This window comes from Podarcis liolepis, assembly GCF_965112155.1.
Source record: "Podarcis liolepis genome assembly, chromosome: 9".
Taxonomy (NCBI): domain Eukaryota; kingdom Metazoa; phylum Chordata; class Lepidosauria; order Squamata; family Lacertidae; genus Podarcis; species Podarcis liolepis.
Window position 1 is genome coordinate 21,359,312 of NC_139564.1, and position 16,553 is coordinate 21,375,864.

The window sequence follows — 16,553 nt, forward strand, 5'->3', positions numbered from 1 at the left end:
AATTATTAATCATAATCTAAGTCCACATCCACACCCTACATTTGAAGCAGTATTATACTACTTTAAACAGTCATGATTTCCCCCAAAGGATCCTGGAAGCTGCTGTTTGCTAAAGATGATGAGAGTCATTAGGAAACCCTATTCTCTTCATAGGTGTATAGTTTCCAGAGTGGTTTAACAATCAATCTTGCTTCCCAGGCAACTGGAAATGGTACCTCTGGTAGGGCAGGAGGGGTCTTAGCACCCTTAACGAGCTACAGCTCCCATAATTCTTTGGAACTGTTAAAGTGGTGTAGGAGGGCTTTCAATGTATGGTGCAGATGTGGCCAAGATATAGAATGCGTTCTTCAAACTTCACTGTAACTCACTTTCACAGTGAAACAGGGTTTTATGTGCAGCACCCCATGCGGAAAGCATCTGATATGGATTAATCAAAGAGCAGAAGCTAGAAGAAGAAAATCACATGCAAAAAAAATAATTCAAATGTTGAAGAAATTACCTGCAGTTTCAGCTTTGCTTGTGGTCGTGGAAGAGGAAGAGGTTTCTTGGCTTGCTATGAGAAGGGTAAGGTAAAGCAAAATGAGTTTTATTATTAAAAACAACCTAGTCTGCTTGAGGGAAAGGAGAAGGTTCAGATATGTTGACCGATGGTCTTTTGGAACATGGTAATATCTCATGGCAATATATGCCACATTTCAAATAAAAGTTACCTGAAAGCATATTTCAAATATACCATGCCAAATATTCCATCTCGCAGCATTGCCTGTCCCTTTTGTGCTTGTATTCGGAGATGAAGAGAGCGGTTTTGGTATATGAAACCGCTGTGTCTTTACTGCTTTAATATACCTTTTAAAAAATAAAATAAAATCTATTCTCTTCCTGAGCTCAGCCAGGCATTTGACAATTTTTATTGGCCTCTGAAGTTACAATACCCTTCAATTTCGCTGTACTTTATTTGAGAAGTAAAGGTCTTCATACCATGATACTTGAGGGACAATCTACTCCTGCACACAAATCATGATTTAAGTAGAGAACCTTGTTTTTTAAAATTTGGAAAAGTAGCCCCAGGAAGAAGACCTTAGTGACTGGACAGATCTATTTGAGAGAAAGTATTCCCTAAGATATCCTAGTTAACTGCAAATTGGTATCGGCTTTATTATGAAAATATGAATGGTGGGTGTGAGTGCATGCTTCAAAATTCACTTCTGGATTCTTGATCATTATCTAAAGCAGGGTTGGGTGAACTGCCAACCTATAAGATCAGCTTCCCACCCACAAACCCAAATACCAGCTGTATCAAAACGTAAGAAGGGCATATATACACTTAGAATGAAAGAACAAAGGATCTCTCGGCCCAAGACTTTGTCTTCAGTACCAGAAATGAGGTCATAGTTCTTTCACAAAAAAATCATAGTCCCCCACCCCACAAATTAGAGGCCTAATTCGGGGAGAAAGGCTGGTGCTATTTTTGAACCACTGGGAGTCAGATGTTATTGGTCATTAACTACAAATAACCCAGAGATCTACAAATAGTACTTTCTGCCTGGACCTTATCTGGAGATAAGGACTGGTTGCAAGTCAGAAGGCAGACAAGTGGGCTTCGTGAAATCAAGGTTAGTAGGGCAGTGCCCATTTGCCCTAATGGAGCAGACTCCATTGCCCTATCATGTTTCACTTTTGAATATTATATCTCCTCTTCCATTGGATTCCTCTCACCTCCACAGTAAGGAGCCTGCCTGTTACATGTACTATAACACTAATTTCCAACTTCTCCATATATATATATATATATCCATTTCGATCTGAAATGGAAACCTTGAAGCAAAGTCCTTGCAAATGAACGCAATGGAAACCAAATGCAAAGGCGTTTAACCCAATCGAGTGGACCCTTCAATGGACACTGAAGTAAGCTAAAAACGATTGTTTACATGAATTAGTATAAATGATTTGCAGTGACTTTAAAATTCCAGACAATTGTATACAATTATATAGCTTACCTTTAGTTGCTGAGATAGTTGTGGTTGATCCTGTACAAATAACATTAAGCATTCATTGTTGTGATTTATCTTGCAGTTCAGATTAATGTTACACTAAACAGCCATCTTAATAATAATTGTTGAGAAGGGATTTCATAAGGAAGGGACCTATGCTAAAGGAAGGTTGTGGGAGCGTAAAAGGAATACCTGGAGAAATAAAACAAACTAACAGACAGGATCAGTGATGATATGAGCACCCCAGATTGCAAGAACAAGGGTTTCTGAAAGTTAGTGATCCCCTGGAGTTCTGACAATCCTTGGGAATGACAGAGGAAGCAAGGCATTACATATTTACTATTACTATTACTCCTGTTATTTACATTATACCCTGCTTAAGGTGATGTATATATGGTTCTCTCCTCACTCTTTTATCCCCACAACAACTCTGTGAAGTAGGTTGGGAAGAGATAGTGAATACTCACCCTGGGCACGAGAAGTGATTTAAACCAGATCTTTCTGATCTTAGCCTGACACTGTAACCACTAAGCTGACTGCACTGGCTCTCACGCGCCATCATAGTTAAGCCCAGAATCAGCAGGGACCAATGATGTGCTTTGCTGATAAACAGCAACAGGGAAGAAGTTGCTTTTTCTGGAACAAAGCCACTCTAATGTATGGGCCTGTTCTCAAGAGATGGTTAAAAATAAGACAATAAAGGGTTGTTGCTTACCAGGAGTTGTTGGGGCCTTGCTGGTTGTTGTATTTGTGTCTCCTGAAGATTTTAAAAAACACACACATAAGTATGAGTGTTAATCATTGTTCTCAACAATCTCTGTCAAATGAAGAATTAGCACTCAGAGGCAATGCCATGAAAGCAGAAGTCATTCTGCTGAGCAGCTGTTTGAACAGTTGGTAATGCTTTCCTTTGATGGTTTATTGATTAACCTTTTCTGTTATAGATCATCACTTATTTAATGGTATAAGGTGCTACCATTCCAATCACCATTTGGGTGCATTTCCCTATTATCTACCAGTACTAGAATGTGTTCGGGGCAGCTTGTCCATTGGGGGGGGGGGATTTTACAACTTTGATCTTTTCCATCCTCCTTTCGTTAAAATGTGGGTAGTTGCTAGTTGTGTTTTGCTGATATTCCTTATTGAAATTATGATGATTTCACAGCTACAGTAGGAGATACCAGGTTTGTAATTTTAGGAAAAGACCAGTTTGCAGAAAGAGCAATAGTTTGCTTCCTCTTTATGAAAATTGTACTCTCTCTCTTTTTCTTCTCCAAAGCAGGAACAGGAATTGGGCGGTGCCTTTAAGTGGAAGCTTTTTCCTGGACTTGCACCTATAAGCAGAAGTCGATAGCATGGCTGCATAGCCAAAAGAAGCTAGGCTAAACATTTGGAGAGCTGGGCTTCGTATAATTTCTTTCCAGTAAATAGACTTAAGTGCCCCTGTTCTCAGCACATTGACTTTGCTGTGCAAGGGGTCAATCCACTATGAAAAGCTTAATTATATGGCAGTTATTACAGTGTGAAAAGCAAATTATAGTAGCAAACCCAGACACAGAAAAAGCCATTGCCAGTGATGACAGGTCTGAATTTTTCGGTGCAAATGTGCAATGTAAATTGCAATCCTTATTGCAGAAAATATATAGCAGCACAGGAGGAGATGTTTGGGGAAATCACATAGGCAGAGAAAATTATGTGACATTCGAACCATCTTATTACTTCATGAATGGATGAAAAGCCTGGTTTGCATCTATAGAAGAAGCTGAAGTTTATAGGATTTTAAGCAACTTTAGTTGTGAGCCTCTCCCTTCAAGAGCGTGTCATTTCAGAGACTTTGTTTATTGTTAAGGCCCCTGATTTGTTGGGGGGCAATTTTTAAGTTCACATTTTAATAGCTTATTCCCTCTTAAATGATGTGTAGAGCAATCCTGTGTATGTTTACTCTGAATAAAATCACACTCAGTAAGATGGGGGTTGCTCCCTGGTAAATGTAGACAGGATTGCAGCCTAGAGGTAGAGATGTAAGAAGGCAGCAATTCCTGTTCCAACCTGTATTCATCACAATCGGTGCTGTTTCTGGTCTGCTGCAGTTCAGTTTCTTCCAATATTGCATTATTCATCTCACTGTCCACTATGTCCACTATTCCTGGGGAGGAATAGGGTTGGCATTTTGATGTCAGCAGTATTGTGTGGATGCTGCAAAAAACCCCAACAACAATTGCACACACGAGCAGCAGAGTCAACAATGAATGTCTGTCTAGGAGCATTCACAGAGTGGTTACCAACAAGTCAGCTATTTTGCTTAGGGATGGGACTAATCCTTTAATCCAGGTGAGAGGAACCTGTGGTCTTCCAGATGTTGCTGAGCTGCAACTCCCATCAGCCCCAGCAAGCATGGCCAATGACCAGGAATGACCAGGGCTCCTCATGCCTGCTTTAATTCAAGGGTGGTTCCCCCAGATGTTGCTGGACTGTATGTATGTATCTAGAAGGCTCATGTTGGGGAAGGCTGTCATAGAAATCTAGGAAGCTGTCTTATTCTGAGTCAGACCATTGGTCCATTAGCTCAGTATTGTCTACACTGACTGGAGGCAGCTATTCAGGGTTTTAGATAGGGGTCTCCCCAGCCCTACCTGGAGATACCGGGGATTGAACTTGGGACCTTCCACTTGCCAGGCAGATGCTCTATACACTGAGCTATGGCCCTTCCGCTCATTTGTTCCCCTTATTTGTTACAGTGATAGAAAGATTGCCCGTCCTCTCATGGCCTCCTCTATTTAGCAGTCACCTGCTTATTCCTCCCCCAGCCTGTGCTTTTCTGATATCCCTTTAGCTGCAACAGCTTCATCTCTTCAAGCATTGAGAGGAAAGGCTCTCTTGGGCTGGATTCGGCAGGGATTTGCCATCCCTGGTGGAAGTGACTAGCAACATTCCCACGGAAAGCTTCGTGTGGGAGTCCGTCTCTGTTCCCTGATCCCAATGCAGTCACTTCCAGGAATGTGTCAGGGGGAGAAGTGCAGTGAGGGTGTGGCTGCAGGGAGTGTGTGAAAGATAACAGGATATGCTAAAAATATGAGCATTACAGTCACAGCTGCAAGGTCAAGACAGCAACACACCGAGATACGACCGAATAATGCAAAAAGAACACCGCCCATCGTTTGCTACACAACAGAAGAGCTGTTTCCCCCACTCTATCCACTGACTTCTCTTACATGCGCAAATCTGTCCATTTTGGTTCTTCTTAGTTTCTCCCACCACCCCAGTCTTTAGCTAGGTTCTGCACATTTCTACATCAGTTTGTGGCCTTTCCTCACCCCCCCCAAAGATCCTATGAAATTCCAACCGCATTTTAGTGCAAACGTCTCCCAATATACATGTTTTCAATGCACTTTTGCCTCATGCACACATTTTAGCAAAGCAAATATAACGTATTTTTGCACGGTGTTTGCACTGATATATGCATTTCTGTGCACACGTTGCCCTATATCATACATTTTTGTACAACATTTGGAGAAGTGAGAATTTCAAAGGATGGCTGTGTTTTGATTGGCAAATGGTTTCAGAACGTGTCAGTTAGTAGAAATGATAGGGTTGCATTTACCTAACAGCTTCTCTGCTGAATTCCTCCACACCATCACGCAGACACGTTCGCGGATATGGCAACCTTTCTCCATATGAGGAACCGTTAGTGTGAACTGAGGTAGCATGTCAGGAGTTATTACTGTGGTTCCAACTGCATTCCCCCCCCCTCCCCGAGATGGCTGCTCGCTCCTGTTTACAGACTTATTTATGCTCAGTTTTCTCCAGAAAGTGAAAACTTGAGTCTAAAGTTTAGTGGCTGCTTGGACAAAGAGGTGATCTCTGGGCTCAAGTGTGCTGGCTTGCCCCCATGATTGAGGAGGCTGGGGCCATGTGACATGCTGATGTCACTCGCATATGCCATGTGACGTGCTGATGTCACTCTCGTATGCCATGTGATGTGCTGATGTGTTGACCACATGCCACATGGCTTGCATGAGTGACGCGAGCATGCCATGCGGTGTGTGTGAGTGATGTGAGCACATTGCATGTTATGCATGCCCAACATGTGCATGGTCGCTGTGGAATATTGAGGGGGCTCAGCCTTCTCCTTGAATTTTTTGGGAGGGCCCTCAGCCTCTCGGCTCCCCTGTCTGGGCTCATCCTGTGACTGCCATTAAAATGAGCCTTTGAACACCGTATATACTATACTGGGCAAGAGACTTTGGGTATAATATACAACTTACAGCATGGGAGAAGTTATGGAATTGGGATTTAAAATTCACAGTATGTTACACGTTGAAAGATTTTTTTTTATGACAATGATGTACTGCTGGTATTTAACTCCTAGTAAATTAGCAGAAATGTATAAAACGGGATCAAATGTATGCTGGAAATGTAAGGAAAAAGAAGGCACCTTTTATCATATGTGGTGGAAATGTAAGGTAGTAAAAAGAATTCTGGGAAATGATATATAATGAGTTGAAAAAAAATGTTTAAAGTAAACTTTTCTTTAAAAAACCCCCCTGAAGCCTTCCTTGTAGGAATTCTAGGTGCTGAAATCCCAAGGGAGCACATAAGATTATTTATGTATGCGACCACGGCTGTGTGGATGTTATTGGCCCAGAGATGGAAAGAAGATAAAGCCCCTACCAGAGAAGAATGGCAGATCAAGTTGATGGATTATGCCGAAATGGCCAAAATGACCAGAAGAATCAGAAATCAGGAAGAGCAAGATTTTAATAGGGAATGGGGAAAAATCATAACTTATCTTAGAAACCATCGTAAACAGTTAAAATCATTAGTAGGATTGGAATATCACTTGTAGTTTAATGGTGAGTTTTGGACACAATGGAGAGGTAAAAGGTTTTGGATTATCATAAAAGGTGCAGGAGGAAATGATTAACAAGAGAACCCACAAAGGGGAGGAGGGAAGTCAAGGAGATTCCTTGGAATCTTGTTTTTATGTTGTAAGTTGGACATGTGACAGTAAAAGTTTAATTTGAGAAACCAAATAAATATATATATATTTTAAAAAAGAACAACGTTATGTACAAAGTGCTCTGAGTGTATATGAACAGCTGCATCACACATCAAAATATCCTAGATCGGGGAAGGGAATGTTACTGTCAGGCAGCATCTCTGCTTGTACACTTTTATGTAATACATAGCTACAGGTTACATCAAAGGTTCTGGCTGCTAATCTGCAATGGGAAACCTCAGCACTCCTGCAGGGACCCACAGGGAAGATGGCAGCAAGGCAGATGCTCTACCATGGTCCTTCCCTTGTAAACAAAGGAAAGTAGGAACCTGCCTTGCAAGAGTTTGTCTACTGGTCTATCTAGTTTTCCTGGGACCTTCTGAATGCAAGCCAGATGTGTTGCCACTGAGCCATGACCCAGGTTAGTCGATGTTGGAATGAAACCACGACAGACGAGTAGCAGGTGTCATGTGAGAGGCGTCTCCTGGAGCAAGCCCCGAGAACTCTGTTTTATTGAATATTACAAACATTGCCACAGGTGTGCTTGTGGCTGATTGGTTGATACAAACACAAAGCAACTTGTTGCTGATTGGTTCACACAAGTGCAAGGTGAGGATTACATATAGACATTAATCACCAATAGATTAAAGGCTGGGAAACGGAGCTGGAACTAGACAGGCATGAAACCTCCTAATTAAATTATAACTAAAGATTGATATAACATGACTAAAACAATTACTAATGATTGATCATAACATGAAAAAATATAATAATCAAGTTCCATAGATGTGGTCAGCTATGCATTGAGAACAGGTCATAGTGTTTTTCATGAACTTAAGATGAACTGATGCAGTCTAGGGAAATGAGGGAATGTCTTGGTCTTTGGAACAGGTTGTACAGTGTGTGCAGAAGCAGAGAAAAGCTTATAAGCGAGACTTCCCAGAATGCCAGAGAAAAGAAGCAAGACTTCCCATAATGCCACAGTTATGTATAGAAGCAGAATTTCCCTTCAAGTCTGGGTCCTGTCCCCCAAACTATGTACACAAATGTGGAATATGGCACGTTACAGGACACTGAAAATACACACCTAGAACTTCAAATCATCCAGATGATGATTACATGTGAGCAGCCTTTGGTAGAAGATAGCTAAATGAAGAAACAAAGTAATGTCTGATGGACGTCAATGAGGTAGGAAGGACCACAGGTTGGTGACAGAGCATATGCTTTTCAAACCAAAGGTGCAAGGTTCAGTCTCTGATACCTCCACAGAAAAATACCAAGTAGCAAAGAAGGGGAAGATGTATGCTTGAGACCCTGGAGAGCTGATGCCAGAGCAGACTGTATTGAGCTGGGTGAACAAAGAGTATGAGGCAGCTCCTGACATTGCTTTGCTTTGCCCTCCTGGAAGAAAAAGGGTTCCACTGCATAATGAATCCAAGCTCTTGACATTATCACTCTTTCTCCCCCACCCCCATTGAAATTCTACGGCTTATACTGAAGTTTATTTTGATGGATGGTCAGGGCTCTCTCTTCTTAATTAAACTCGCAGAAAGATAAGCTGCCTGAAATTCTTGGGCAGCAGGGGTGAGCAGCCTCAATGAAGGAGCAGAAGGGGCACTTCCACCACAGTCTCTCGCGCTGAACAGCATTCTCTGTGTGCAACTAGTCCCCTCAGCAAAGAATCACTTGTAGTTTCCATATAAAAGATCTACTTGTTCAGGAGAGCACACTTTGGCCAGCCCAAAGGATTATGGTAAAGCCATTTCAAAAGCTGTGGAGGGCTCTTTTTTGTGATATCTGGAGAGGCAGACTTAGGCTGAGGGGAAAAAACAACAACACCAAACTCACCAGATGCCCTAACCTGGGATTTAGCCTCGTTCTCGTACACTGGAGTCGTGTGTTTTCAGGAACCAGCCTATTCTTGTGACAGTAACCTAATTTAACTGTTTTTAATTCTGAATTTTAAATTATTATGGCCATTTTGGGCCCTGTGCTCTTGTGCTCTTTCAGGATGCAATCTCATCCCCGAAAAGTACTTTTCCCAGGGCCATGATCTCATGCAGGTCACATGACTTGCATGGGAATGCGGCCCCAGAAGATGGCATCCTGGTTTTTCCCTGTGTCGCGTTGGAAGGTGTGGACTTGGTAGTATCAGGCAGCTTCCAACATTTTCTATGAGGCTACTTTGAATAAAATGGCAGAGATAACAGCCTGCTGCATGCAGAGCTTTGTAAAGGAAGCCCATGCTTGTAAAAAGCATCTAGTAGAAAGTTACGCATGGCTATTAAAAGGTAAAGGGACCCCTGACCATTAAGTCCATTCGTGACCGACTCTGGGGTTGCGGCGCTCATCTCGCTTTATTGGCCGAGGGAGCTGGCGTACAGCTTCCTGGTCATATGGCCAGCATGACTAAGCCGCTTCTGGCAAACCAGAGCACCGCACGGAAACGCCGTTTACCTTCCCGCCGGAGCGGTACCTATTTATCTACTTGCACTTTGACGTGCTTTTGAACTGCTATGTTGGCAGGAGCAGGGACGGAGCAACGGGAGCTCACCCCATCGCGGGGATTCGAACCGCCAACCTTCTAATCGGCAAGTCCTAGACTCTGTGGTTTAACCCATAGTGCCACACATGGCTATTACAGATTATCAAAAGCAATGACTTGTGGGGATGCAGTTGGGTCACCCATTCTTAGCAGGGTGTGCCCTTTCTCAATATGACTGGGTTGAGAAGCCCAGCTAAGGACGACAATTTCAAAAAAACCCCACAAAGCATCAGAATCCCAAAAACCAAAGAAGGATGGAAACTAGATAAAGGGAAATGGGATGATCATTACACAGAGCAATAGGGTGGGTTTTTATTTTTGTTAAACAGTCATAGCATTCGTTTAAATGGAATATCACCCAAAATAACCATGTGGTGAGACCCATTACATCAGCTTGCAATGAAAAGAGAGAGTAGCTAAACCCCTTGGCATTCAAGACATGTAAATTAAAAACCTTGATTGGACAAAGCTGTGGAAAATATATTCAAAGAAGGAATATGTGTGTATTTTTATATATATACTGCCTTTCAAAGAGCTGGATAATATCCCTAAGTAGGTCAGGTCATTTTAATCTCTAATTAATGAAAAATATGGAAGATGCTACTAGGTCAACACAAATAGGATTAGGGTAATTGTGTGAATGGTTTTGCTTATTAGCAGCATGTCTTAAGAACTGGATTATTCCTAAAGTAGTTTTAATATTTCTCTAATTTATGCCAACAAGGAAGAGAAGAACTGAGGACAATGGTTGCTAATTGCTAGGGGCATTGTCCACACAATTTAAATATCTTTATGTACAATTAGGGATGGGGTATGTATTTGCAAGGGACGCGGGTGGCACTGTGCGTTAAACCACAGAGCCTAGGGCTTGCTGATCAGAAGGTTGGCGGTTCGAATCCCTGCGACGGGGTGAGCTCCCGTTGTTCGGTCCCAGCTCCTGCCCACCTAGCAGTTCAAAAGCACATCAAAGTGCAAGTAGATAAATAGGTACCGCTCCAGCGGGAAGGTAAACGGCGTTTCCGTGCACTGCTCTGGTTCACCAGAGGCGGCTTAGTCATGCTGGCCACATGACCCGGAAGCTGTACGCCGGCTCCCTCGGCAAACAAAGCGAGATGAGCACTGCAACCCCAGAGTCGGTCATGACTGGACCTAATGGTCAGGGGTCCCTTTACCTTTACGTATTTGCAGAGGGGAAGGGGCTTGAAAATGCAAGCCCCTCCATTCAAATAATAGCACAGGGGTGGGGAACTGGTTGCCCCACTGATGCTGTTGAACAACAACTCCCATCAGATCCAGTCAGCATGGTTAAAGGTCAGGGATGGTGGACGTTGTAGTCCATCAACAACTGAAGAGTTCCAAGTTCTCCATCCTTGGCGTAGGCTGTTCGTTTTGGATGTGGGGTGTCATGAAACTCAGCATTAGGCAGTTTGGGTTAAGTCACTATCCAAAGTTGTCATTTGGCTACCCTTCCACTCTGAACTCAATTAGGAAGAAGCTCTAATAGAGAAGGCCTGCCCAGGCTGAAATATACCTCCCCAACCTGTAGTAATTACTCACCAGTTTGGGGGGGGGGGGAAGGTGCAGCCATTGATTTGGAAGGAAGAGAGATACGTAGAAAATGAAGCATGGCCACAGCAGGGGAGAAACATCAAGAACCAACAGGGGGCACTTTCCAAGTTGCAGTGGGGGATGGTGGGGGGAATTAGATTTCATTTGTATTTAAAGGTAAACCTATCTTTGCACTTGCTCTTGCTGAAACAATACATGAACCAACGCAAGTCATCTTTCAAAAGCCATGCTTCTCTGAATTTTGCAATGCAGTTCTGCAGCCAAGTAACATGTACAAAAGTGCATATAATGGGGGGAATTGCTCAACAAAAATGGTATACAGTGGTACCTCGGGTTACAGACTCTTCAGGTTACAGACTCCGCTAACCCATAAATAGTACCTCGGGTTAAGAACTTTGCTTCAGGATGAGAACAGAAATTGTGCTCAGGTGGCGCGGCAGCAGCGGGAGGCCCCATTAGCTAAAGTGGTGCTTCAGGTTAAGAACAGTTTCAGGTTAAGAACGGACCTCCAGAACGAATTAAGTACTTAACCTGAGGTACCACTGTATTAGGCAAACTTGCATACAAACACATGTATATTGGCATAAATTAGCACTAAAATGCTTTTGATTTTTTAAAACAAATTAATAATGATAAATAATAAGAAAGTGCACCCCACACTCAAGACCATTCCACTGTAACTATCCAACCTCCCGAAATTTCAACACCTCTTGCGATGCTTTGACTTTTGATTTCCTTGAGGATATTTTTTAAAAAAGAGTTTGCAAACTGATGAGGAGATGTGGAAAGCTGAAGACTGGAAGAATTGAAATTGACCAATTTCCCCACCCCTACTTTCTCATAACCAGGATACCGAGCTGTGTCTGCTGGTATTGACCCCTTTCCATCTTGAATTGTAGAAGTCATACAACCCCTTCAAAGTTTAACCATGGCATCAGGGCTCCTTCTTCTAAATGCTGAAGGACACCAATGGGGCTCCAATGAGGATTTTCAGAGTGTATGCTGACATGACATGGGTTTGAAAGCAGATCTTTCAGTGATGATACCATTGGTGCCAACCTCCTTGTCAGCATTTTGAACAGCAGCAAGCCTGCCCAACAACATGGGTTATGCCACACCAAGCTTCTGTTTATTTCCATTCTAATGAGTAAGCCGAGGAAAAGACTTTGATCCAATACTTGTGATTACTTAGCAGCAGGCATTCGGCTACATGGTTAGTAACCATTCAATCAACTGGTCTTTTTATAATATATCTGTTGAAGGGTATAGACTTTGCATCTTTTTAAAGGAGACAACTGCACAAAACAGCACCTTCTGCAAAAAAACAACATTTCCTAGCATCAAATGGAATTACTGTCTTTTCAAATAACAGCTCCAGTTGTTCTCTGGTTATCAGCCTTTGTTTTGCTTAAAAATTGAATACTGTGGACTGTAAAAAACACAACAATGCTGTACTACAGACTGCAAAAACTGATTGAATGATATACAATGATTAGAATCCAAAGTTAAAATAAGAAAGAATCCTAGATCTGCATAGTCCCAATGATATCTCTGTGTTAATCTGTGTGTTTATTTCTTATTCTCCTTGTCCCATTCCCTTCAAAATTAAAAATTTAAAAAGAACAAAATTAGAAAATGACACTGCAATAAGGCAACACTCCCCTCTCAGTTTTACTCCTCTACCTGTTTCAATCTCCTTTGAACAACACTTACCTTACTGCTCTTAAAAGTACAAATATCTGCATGTGTATTCAGAAGCAATTTCTGCTACCTTCAAAGGCGCTTAGTTCCTAGTATGTGTTCTTAGACATGCAGCCTTATTCTTTGCTTATAATAAAAGGTCTGATGGGGTTAATCTCCAGGAGGTATGATGTGTTCAAGGAGCTACCAGTTGTGGTGAATTAGGCTAAGTGACCATGCCTAGGGGCCCTATGTAATAGGTAAATAAATAAGATTTTTCTGCCCACTCTCAAATACTAGAGCTGCAGAAGAGCTGACCAGCAAGAGATATTATTCTCTGGATACACTGAGATCCATAAGAAATAACCTTCTTTGTTCCTTCTCTCGTCATGCAATCAGCCAGTCCATGCATGTGTGGCAATGAAGCACTCTCTAGTATAGCCCAAGAAAAAGCAGTATAGCAGGCAAACCTTTTCCTAGCCAGGAACCTCTACTTGTCCCCAGCTGCTCTGAGCGAGCAAGCAAGCCAGAAAAGAGTAGCAAAGAGGAACGTACCATTACCGCGGACACAGCAGGTCAACAAAGCCACAGAGAGGAGGACTCTGCCCAACAGCTCCATAGTGCTTGTTCTCTGTGCTGCAGGCATTCCTTTTCCAAAGGCAGTAAAGCACCAAACTCTATCCCCATATGAATGGCCACTGCCCAGTCCTGCTTATTTTTGGGAGCTTGATAAAGAACAGGAGGAAATACGACAGACTCTCTCTGGGAATTCAGATTTATTGTTTCAGCCCTTTAGCAGGAACTCCTTTTCCTTGGCAGGCAATCATGTTTTTGTTACTACTTTAGTTTGTTCTTCTTCAGCCTCAGAGGTCAGGAAAGGTTCCAAAGGGAGCAGATCTTGCTTGAGAAGAGGACCAGATTCACAGTTTTTATATATCTACAATCTATCTGTCTCTGTCTCTGTCTCTATCTCTATCTCTATCTCTATCTCTATCTCTATCTCTATCTCTATCTCTATCTCTATCTCTATCTCTATCTCTATTTCATCTATAGCTATAGTTATAGCTATATCTCTGTTTATCTATGCTCTAACACACCTTCAGTATGTCCTCATTCAGGTAACATGCAATTTCAAATTGATTTTTCTTCACTCCTCATATTATTTTTTATCATTTTGGGGGAACAGCTTATTAAAGCAACCGAGAGGAAGAAATAAGCTGAGCACTTCTGGAAATAAAGTGATGAAAGACAAGCCATCAGTTTGCTTTCCTGCCTTCAGACAAATTTTTTGTCTTCCTTTCCTTAGCCCCTGCCCTGAGGACTGAACCAAGAGGTTAGAGTAGAGGGGAGCAAAAGTAGTTTCAGAACCAGATACAGTGGTACCTTGGGTTAAGTACTTAGTTCGTTCTGGAGGTCCGTTCTTAACCTGAAACTGTTCTTAACCTGAAGCACCACTTTAGCTAATGGGGCCTCCTGCTGCCGCCGCGCCGCCAGAGCACAATTTCTGTTCTCATCCTGAAGCAAAGTTCTTAACCTGAAGCACTATTTCTGGGTTAGTGGAGTGTGTAACCGGAAGCGTATGTAACCTGAAGCGTATGTAACCCTAGGTACCACTGTAATCTAAGGATTAGCTGGAGGAGGTTCACAGGAGAAGCTAAAGGTGATCTTCAGCCAAAGCAACTGATTGGCCAGTTACTGCAATCATTGTTGTCTTCATGGCCTGCCACAAGCAACGCTATTTCTTCCTCCATCATCTCTCCTAGGGTGACAATCATATGATGTATTTTCAGTCCCATGACTGAGTCATTCCCCACCTTGCTGAAACCCCTCAGCCCTTCCACATAATCCTCAACGCAGCCCATTCCCGATTCTTCTTCTTGGCAATAATTTACATCATGGGCAAGAACTGCTCAAAGCTCAGTTGCCTTCCCTTGTCAGATACAAATTTAGTAGCAGGGAAGTATGAGTTGCATGGACTGATTACATTTCAAGTCATATTAATTGAATCTTGGCTTGTTTTCATGGCTCTTTTTGTGGAAATGAGTGCTTGAAGTCTGCTTGATACTCTAAAGCAGGCATCCCCAAACTCGGCCCTCCGGCTGTTTTGGGACTACAACTCCCATCATCCCTGACACTGGTCCTGTTAGCTAGGGATGATGGGAGTTGTAGTCCCAAAACAGCTGCTCTAGAGGACTGTAGGAGACATTGCGTAGTATTCAGTGCTAACCCTACTCAGAGTAGACCCACTGAAGTTAATCATCATGACTAACTTGCATTTCTAATTAAAGCTAGAAATAAATCCTGTTGGGGGAAAGACAGGGTATAATCAATCAATCAATCAATCAAACAAACATTTTTTAAAATAAATAAAGTAAATTCAATGTTTAATTATTAACTGAATTCATTGTATTTTTAAAATAACAAACATAATAATTTAATGGCTAGCCAAGTTATACATAATGCTTTGTTACTAAAGTAACAAAATGCCTTTCAATCTCTAAGGGTGCTGGAAAAAACACAGCAATGGCATATTTTTCAATTTCAAAATTTTCATTTCCTCCTGCTTTCCCTAAAGGATTCTGGGAACTGTAATGTGGTAAGAGTTATGGAAATTGTAGCTCTGTGAGGGGTAAACTTACAGTTCCCAGGATTCTTTTGGGGGAGCTATGTCCTATAAATGTGCTTTAAATGTATGGTGTAGTCGTGACCTTAGTTCAGAAGGGTGTTATTGTTCATTTCTCTGTGTGCCAACTGGCTTGTTCTGTTTTAAGATGTGCTGTTATTTATTTATTTATTTATTTTTACTGCTTTGCTCATATTGTTGAATTTATAGTTTTTTATGACAATTATCTGTAAGGTGTCTTGTGGTGTGTGTGTGAAAGGCAGACTAGAAGTCTGTAAGTAAGGAAGTAAATAATACATTGTTGCATAGCTGTCAATGTTTTCCTTTTTTTAAGGGAAATTCCCTTATTCCGAATAGGATTCCTCCCAAGAAAAGGGAAAAGTTGACTGCTATGCATTGTTTTTTTATAATATATATATAGGATTTTCTTGTTTTACAGAAGTGTAGTGCCTCGTATTTTTTTCCCCCATGTAACATTTTTACAAATCCATTTCATTTGTTGAGGCATTAGGGGGAGAAGAAAAGAAAAAAGAAAAAAGAGAGGGGGTGGAGAGAGGGAGGATGGATAGGGGTGGGGTTGGGTGGCGGTGTTTCTATTATGTTTAATGTATGTAGAGTTTGGTGTCAGCGTTGCTTGTGTTGTTCACTTGTGTTCCTTTGGTGATGAGAGAGGTTGGGGTTGGCCTAGGGTGTGATTGTTTGCTTGTGATTGGCTGTGGTGATCTTTGTTTTCGTGTGTGGGTGAGGTGGGTGGGTGTTTATGTAAAATAACTAAGCAAGTAATAGACATCACCCCAGAATTGGCCCTACTAAACATCTTCCAAGACAACAATGCCCATTTACACCACAAAGAACTCATAACCCACCTGCTCTCAGCAGCCAGAAACACCATAACCAGACACTGGAGAGACCTGTCAGGAGTAAGCATGGACCAATGGTACCAAATAGTATGGGAAACAGCCCTACTAGAAAAATTAACTAATAAACTGAAACTGACATGGGGACAAACAGAAGAAGATGCCTTCACCCCGGTATGGCTCCCCTTTATCACATATACAGCCCAACAGGACAGTGACAATAATCCACCAACAGCATACAAATCAATATGGCTAACCTGATCCAAAACACTGCTATGCATTGTTGAAA

At 42.0% G+C, this 16,553-nt stretch overlaps 1 protein-coding gene across 4 annotated transcripts in view; it reads right to left on the reverse strand.

Annotated features, from left to right (window-relative positions):
• Window positions 1–13,506, reverse strand: part of EMCN (endomucin) — a 44,569-nt gene extending 31,063 nt beyond the window's left edge. The window contains exons 1-4 of one of the 4 annotated variants that reach the window (XM_083459344.1): window positions 13,340–13,506; window positions 2,707–2,748; window positions 1,998–2,027; window positions 500–553 (exon numbers count right to left, since the gene is read on the reverse strand). In XM_083459344.1, the coding sequence (XP_083315470.1) occupies window positions 500–553; window positions 1,998–2,027; window positions 2,707–2,748; window positions 13,340–13,430 (217 nt within the window). In that variant the 5' untranslated portion in view covers window positions 13,431–13,506. The remainder of the gene's footprint in view (window positions 1–499; window positions 554–1,997; window positions 2,028–2,706; window positions 2,749–13,339) is intronic. The other 3 variants (XM_083459345.1, XM_083459347.1, XM_083459346.1) reach the window with 3 other exon arrangements.
• Between the last annotated feature and the right edge of the window lie 3,047 nt (window positions 13,507–16,553).